We start from the raw sequence: 7,500 nt of genomic DNA, 5'->3' as shown, positions 1-7,500 counted from the left end.
TATTGCGGCCGCTCCGATCATGTTCCATTTGAGGGTGGTCACTGAGCCGTCCACCAGCCCCCCTTCTGCTAGTAGCCCCACAGCCGTCAGCCCCCACAGCCCCCCGCCGAAATGCACTGCCACAGCATCCAGGGGGTCATCAACTAAGGGGGTGGTTGAGAGGGGGGAAGGGGTATTGAGTTACTGGCTGTGTTGGTGTTGTGTTGGTGATGTTGGTGGTGGTGGTTGTGGTGTGTATTTTGGGTTCTTGGTGGTGTTAAGGGTTCATGTGACGGAGGTGAGCGCTGAGGTCACGTGTTGTTGTTGTTGTTTGGGGGTTGTGGTCTTAATAAGGGGTTGAAGTGTCGGAGATGAGCACTGAGGGCATGTGTTGCTATAATGTGTGTGTGTGTGTGTGTCCAATTTGACCTTCATCTATAGTAAGGGATATTCGCTTATTATCATTATCATCATCATTATGGGATTTTTACTAATAATAAGAATATATATATCTCATTATAGCTCTCAGTTATTAGAAGAAAAGGTTATCTGCTTTATCATTATCACACACACACACACACACACACACACACACACACACGCACGGACCCTCTCACACACACACACACACACACACACACACACACACACAATCACCTCCCTCCCTCCCCCCACACACACACAATCACCCCCTCCCCCACCTCTCTCCCCCCCCACACACAGACACACAAACCATCTCATTATATACGCACAGCATCGTCACAAACACAGCACACACACAGGTAGGGTACAGACTGTGACTCCCTAACAAACAGTCCTGATGACGAGTCCACACCATGACCGGACTAATGAAGGGGCCACCACTCACTTCGAAGGAGGGGCAGCACTGTGTGGATGGTCAGAAAGATTAGTCCTGCCACCACACCTGTGACGGCCGCTCCCCAGGTGGGCATGATGTTACACCCCGCGCAGATGGACACCTGGGGGGAAGGGAGGAAGGGCAGGTGATTAGGTAAGGTTAGGTGAGGTTAGGTTAGGTGAGGTATGGTTTGGAAATGTAAATGAGAAGAGATAGAAGGGAGGAAAAGAAAGATGAAGGGAAGGGAGGGGAAGAGAAGGGGAGAAAGAGAGAGGAAAAGGGAGTAAATGAGAAGACACGGAAGGGAGGAAAGGGAAGATGAAAAGGGAAGGGAGGGGAAGAGAAGGGGAGAGAGAGGAAAAGGGAGTAAATGGGAAGAGATGGAAGGGAGGGAAAGAAAGTAAGATGAAGGGAAGGGAGGGGATGAGAAGAGAGAGAGAAAGGGGAGTAAATGAGAGATGGAAGGGAGGGAACGAAAGTAAGATGAAGGGAAGGGAGGGGAAGAGAAGAGAAGAGAGAGAGAAAGGGGAGTAAATGAGAGATGGAAGGGAGGGAACGAAAGAAGAAAGAAGGGAAGGGAGGGGAAGAGAAGAGAAGAGAGAGAGAAAGGGGAGTAAATGAGAGACGGAAGGGAGGAAAGGAAAGAAGAAAAGGGAAGGGAGGGGAAGAGAAGAGAGAGAGAAAGGGGAGTAAATGAGAGGAGATGGAAGGGAGGGAACGAAAGAAGAAAGAAGGGAAGGGAGGGGAAGAGAAGAGAAGAGAGAGAGAAAGGGGAGTAAATGAGAGGAGATGGAAGGGAGGAAAAAAGTAGAATGAAGAAAATAAGATAGAAAGGGGAAGAAAAGGAAGAGGAAAGGAAGAAAGGAAGCGGAAAGGATATGAAGACAAACAAACAAACAAACAAAGAAATAGGGAAACGAGACCCTCCTCCTCCTCCTCCTCCTCCTCCTCCCACATTTCTTTATGCTCAAATTCACCAGGAAACCGGAAATGGAACTTTTTTTGTTTCCTTTTTTATCCACCCATACCTCAAGTTCAACGTTTTTTTTATTTTTTATTTTTTTACAGTACTGCCATTACGACGAACTTGTTTTTCTTTTCTTTTATTTCTTTTCCCATTATCTTTCCTTGCAGTGGTCTATCTTTATTTCCTTCTTCCTTCCTCTCTTTTTTTTTGGATTTTTTGGATGGATGGATGGATGAAAGGGATGATGGAAATAGGGAAGGAAAGAAGGGGAACAGAAGGGAGGGAAGGAAGGAAGGAAGGAAGGAAGGAGAACAGAAGGGAGGGAAGGAAGGAAGGAAGGAGGGAGGGAAGGAAGGAAGGAGAACAGAAGGGAAGGAAAGAAGGAGGAGGGAAGGAAGGAAGGAAGGAAGGAAGGAAGGAGAGAGAAGAAAATAGAGAAGAAAAGGATGAAAACGAGGAAGAAAGGAAAGCGAACAGAAAGAAGATGAAAGAAAGAAAGGATTTTAGGAAGAAAGGAAGGATGGAAAAGAAGAAAAAAGAGAAAGAAGGAAACGAAGTAAACAAGGAAGAAAGAAAAAGATTGGACGAGATGAAGGAAAAAAACGGAAGGAGAAAAAATGATGAAAAGAATAAAGGAAGAGAGGGAGAAAATAAGTAAAAGATGGAGGAAGAAAATAAAGAAAAAATTGAACACGAATTATCACCCCCCCAAACAGACCCTCCCATTACCCCCCCCCCCCCTATAATAAGTCCCATACACTCACCATGGACGAGGCGAAGGAAGAAAACGAAGGAGAAGAAAGGATAACGAGAATAAAGGAAGGAAGGAAGGAAGGGAGGAAATAAAAAAAGATGGAGGAAGAAAGAAAAAGATTGAACGAGATGAAGGAAAAAAATGGAAGGAGGAGAAAGGATAAAAAGGATAAAGAAAGAAAGTGGGAAAATAAGGAAAAAAATGGAGGAAGAGAGAAAAAAATTGGACGAGATGAAGGAAAGAAAATGGAAGGAGGAGAAAGGATAAAAAGGATAAAGAAAGAAAGTGAGAAAATAAGGAAAAAAATGGAGGAAGAGATAAAAAAAATGAAGGAGATGAAGGAAAAAAAATGGAAGGAGGAGAAAGGATAAAAAGGATAAAGAAAGAAAGTGGGAAAATAAGGAAAAAAATGGAGGAAGAGAGAAAAAAATTGGACGAGATGAAGGAAAGAAAATGGAAGGAGGATTGATTGATTGATAGAAAGGATACAAAGAATAAAGAAAGAAAGTGAGGAAATAAAAGATGGAGGAAGAAAATAAAGAAAGAAAACTGAACACGGAGTAATCAGACCCCCCCAAAAAACAGACCCTCCCTAACCCCCCCCCCGTAAATTAAGTCTCCACACACTGCACTCACCATCCCAGTCAAGGCCCCGTTCAGTGTTATCAGGAAGGACTAAGTCGAGGGTTTGCCACAGAGCCTCGTCCGGTACACCAGCAGAACCGTGACGCCCCCGGAGCAGCCTGAGAGCACCGTGTTCACCACCGACTTCGCCACGGCCCCCGCGTCCCCCTCCTGGCTGATGGACCCCTGGGACCCGCCGTTGAAAGCCAGGAACCCGAAGAGAAGGATGAAGCCGCCCAGTGCCGCCAGCTGTGTGTGGGAGGAAGGGGGGGAGGAGGTTAACCATGTAGCTGCGACGGGCCAAATTTGTGGCTTTACCGTGTACCAGCGACGGGCCAAATTTTTGTCATGATATAGGTTGGCGTTGTCAAATACTCCCGCCCCTCACACTAACTATTTCCAAAGGCCAAAAAGGAGATTAATCGAGTTCTAATGAGTGTTCTCTTAGGTTCACGGTACAGAAGAAGGCTCAGACTACCACCAGGGTCATAAAAGTACCCCTGGAAATGCCCCAAACTCCCACGAAAGACTAGTAAATTACGTGTTCTTGGGCCGCCCATAAATCCTCCAAAAATAGATGATGCATAAACTGATCACAAATGCGTTGATATAAATTATGAAATGGTTTGCGTGAGTGATGATTTTTTCTCATTAATTCGCTTTGAGGGGCCTTTAAGAAACATGATCCCTGCAGCTACCGGGTTAATTCGGAGACACAAAATTTAATAGTCGGTAAAATTTATATAAGGAAAATGATGATGATGGTAATAACGACGATGTTAGTGATGATGAAGATGACAGTGATGAAGATGTCCGTGATTTGGGAGACGTAAAATTTAGTAGTGCGTAAAAGTGAGGAAAAAGAAGAGGAGGAGGAAGAGAAAAGAGAAGAGGGGAGGGACAAGTTAGTGATTTATATGAAGAAGAAGAGGAAGAGAGGAGGAGAGGAAAAAGGAAGGGAAAAGAGAAGAAGGAGGGGAAGAAGAAGAAGAGAGAAGAAAAGAGGAAAAAGAAGAGGAAAAGAGAAGAGGGGAGAGACGGACAAGTTAGTGATTTATATGAAGAAGAAGAAGAGGAGGAAGAAGGGGGGAGAGGAAAAAGAAGAGGGGAAGGAAGAGAAAAGAGAAGAGGGGACGGACAAGTTAGTGATTTATATGAAGAAGAAGAGGAGGAAGAGAGGAGGAGAGGAAAAAGGAAGGGAAAAGAGAAGAAGAAGAAGAGAGAGCAGTGAGGAAAAAGAAGAGGGGAAGGAAGAGAAAAGAGAAGAGGGGACGGACGGACAAGTTAGTGATTTACATGAAGAAGAAGAAGAGGAGGAAGAAAGGAGGAGAGGAAAAAGGAAGGGTGAAAAGAAGAAGAAGAGAGCAGTGAGAAAAAAGAAGAGGGGAAGGAAGAGAAAAGAGAAGAGGGGACGGACGGACAAGATAGTGATTTACATGAAGAAGAAGAGGAGGAAGAAAGGAGGAGAGGAAAAAGGAAGGGTGAAAAGAAGAAGAAGAAGAGCGAAGTGAGGAAAAAGAAGAGGGGAAGGAAGAGAAAAGAGAAGAGGGGACGGACAAGTTAGTGATTTACATGAAGAAGAAGAAGAGGAGGAGGAGGAGGAGAAGGAGGTGGATATTTTAAAAGCACCAAATATACAGAATAAATAACCAAATAAATTACTGAAGACACCCCTTACATACACCCTCCCCCCCTTCCTCTCACACCCACCGGCACGGAATGGCCTTTCAGCACCCGTCCCTCTGGCCCAAATCGTCCGTGTCGTGGCCCCAAGATGATGGCCCCAACCAGCGCCGCGACTCCCCCCGTCAGGTGAACCACTCCGGAACCCGCGAAGTCTTTGTAGGGAGTCGCCGCCAGCCACCCGTCCCCCGACCACGCCCAGTGCGACACGACGGGGTACACGACAGCTGGGGAAGGAGGAGGAGGAGGAGGAGGAATGTAAATGAGGGGAAGGGAAGGGAGAGGAAGGAGGGAAGGAAAGAAGGAGAGTGAGGGTGGGGAAGGGTGGGGTTAGTGGGAAGGGAGAGGAAAGGGAATGGGACAAAGGGAGTGAGGGGAAAGGAGGGGAAGAGGGATGAAAGAGGGGGAATGGAAGGGGGAAGTGAGGGGAGAGGGGGAGGAATGGGAAGTGATGGGGCGGGAAGGGGAGGGAAGTGAGGGGAAGGGAAGGGGAAAGCAAGGGGAAGGGGAGGGGAAGTAAGCGGGGAAAAGGAAGGTGAAGGGGATAGGAAAGTTTATCAATTTGTTTCTTTATTAATTTTGTCTTTCTAAGTTTCATTTGTTTAATTTTTCTTACTTCACAAATTCTGTTATCCTTTCCCCCTCTTGTCTTATTTCACTGATAAACTGTTCTAACTTTCTATCTTATCAATGTTCCTTTACCTTTCTTTACCTCACTTAATTAACCTCCCTATCTCTCCCTTCTCACCTGTCAGCATCACTAATTTCGTTTTTATCTCTTTACTTCATCAAATTTTGTGTTTCCTCTCTTACCTCACTTAATTAACCTTCCTATCTCTCCCTTCTCACCTGTTAGCATCACGGGAATAGGAGTTTATCAATGTTTTTATTTTTTATTTTGTCTTTCGAAGTTTCATTTGTTTAATTTTTCTTAATTCACAAATTCTGTTATCCTTTCCTCTCTGTCTTATTTCACTGATACTGTTCTAACTTTCTTTCCCTCCTCTTTCACTAATGTTTTTATCTCTCATTACCTCATCAAATTTTGTTACCTCTCTTACCTCACTTAATTAACCTTCTATCTCTCCCTTCTCACCTGTCAGCATCACTAATTTCGTTTTTATCTCTCATTCCCTCATCAATGTTCGTTTACCTTTCTTACCTCGCTTAATTAACCTTCTATCCCTCCCTTCTCACCTGTCAGCATCACGGAGTAGATGAGATAGGCCCCGAACGCACATCTCTCAGCCATGGACCCGGAGACGATGGTAGCGGTGGTGGCGGCAAACACGAATTGGAAGAACCACACGGCCATCACCTCGTCTTCCACCCCCTGCAGCGCGAAGAGCGTGGTGCCACAGAACGCGTTGCCCCTCCCGAAGGCCAAACCGTAACCCAGCAGCCAGTACGCCAGCCCCCCGATGACTAGGAGGAGGAGGAGGAGGAGGAGAGGTGAGTCTTATTTCAATGCCATTTTATTTCCCCTCAGGCCTAATTTTTTCCCCCTCCCTTCCTTCCCCTAATTAACCTGTTACCTGTTCTCTCCTCACCTGTCGACGTCACGGATTTATTCTCTTTCATCTAATCTTTCAGCTTATCTTCAAGTTCTTCTTCATTTCTCTGATTCGTTATTTTCGTTCTGTAGTGTATGTTTTATTTTATTTATTTGCCTACATCCGTTTTGAATTGACTACGTTCTCCTGGGTCCTATAATCTGTACTTTCTTATCTCTTTCTCCTTATCTTTCATCTTATAATTGACTCTCCCTCATTTCTCTCATTCGTTATAATCGTTATGTATAATCTGTTCTTATTTGACTACATTCTTCTGGTTCCTATAATCTGTACTTTCTCTTTCTCCTCATCTTTCATCTTATAACTGTCTCTCCCTCATTTCTCTCATTCGTTATAATCGTTATGTATAATCTGTTCTTATTTGACTACATTCTTCTGGGTCCTATAATTCTGTACTTTCTCTTTCTCCTCATCTTTCATCATATAATTGACTTTCCCTCATTTCTCTCATTCGTTATAATCGTTATGTATAATCTGTTCTTATTTGACTACATTCTTCTGGTTCCTATAATCCGTACTTTCTCTTTCTCCTCTCTCGTTCTCCTCATCTTTCATCTTATAATCTACTCTCATTTCTCTCATTTGTTTTTATCGTTCTGTCTCGTCTCTTTCAATTGACTACGTTCTTCTGGTTCCTATAATCTGTACTTTCTTTTGTCCTTCTCTTCATCTTTCATCTTCAAATTCTCTCTCTCCTTCATTTCTCTCATTCGTTTTAATCGTTCTGTATTCTCTGTTTCAATTGGCTACGTTCTTCTGGTTCCTATAATCTGTACTTTCTCTTTCTCCTTCTCCTGATCATATTATCTCTCACTTCTATAATATCGACTGTACTTCATCAATCGTTATTTGCACACACACACACACACACACACACACACACACACACACACACACACAATATCGATCTACACTTCTAACATATCAACACATTCAGTATATTTTGCCATAACAGTATATCAAGTACAGATAGCATGCAGTATTAGCATTAGTATTAGTATCACACATTACTATAACACACACACACACACACACACACACACACACACACACACACACA

At 44.1% G+C, this 7,500-nt stretch overlaps 1 protein-coding gene across 1 annotated transcript in view; it reads right to left on the bottom strand.

Moving 5' to 3' along the window:
* The window catches only part of LOC126986185 (putative ammonium transporter 1), a 17,509-nt gene that overhangs the window by 6,577 nt on the left and 3,432 nt on the right, over positions 1-7,500 (bottom strand). Inside the window, 5 exon segments of the mRNA XM_050842133.1 lie at positions 1-143; positions 848-959; positions 3,196-3,432; positions 4,894-5,093; positions 6,064-6,291. The exon segment at positions 1-143 is cut by the window's left edge and continues 91 nt beyond it. Of these exon segments, the coding sequence (XP_050698090.1) occupies positions 1-143; positions 848-959; positions 3,196-3,432; positions 4,894-5,093; positions 6,064-6,291 (920 nt within the window).

The sequence above is a fragment of the Eriocheir sinensis genome, chromosome 61 (assembly GCF_024679095.1).
Source record: "Eriocheir sinensis breed Jianghai 21 chromosome 61, ASM2467909v1, whole genome shotgun sequence".
NCBI classification, from domain to species: Eukaryota; Metazoa; Arthropoda; class Malacostraca; order Decapoda; family Varunidae; genus Eriocheir; species Eriocheir sinensis.
Note: the sequence above shows the minus strand (reverse complement) of the source record. Positions and strands in the feature narration are given on the sequence as shown.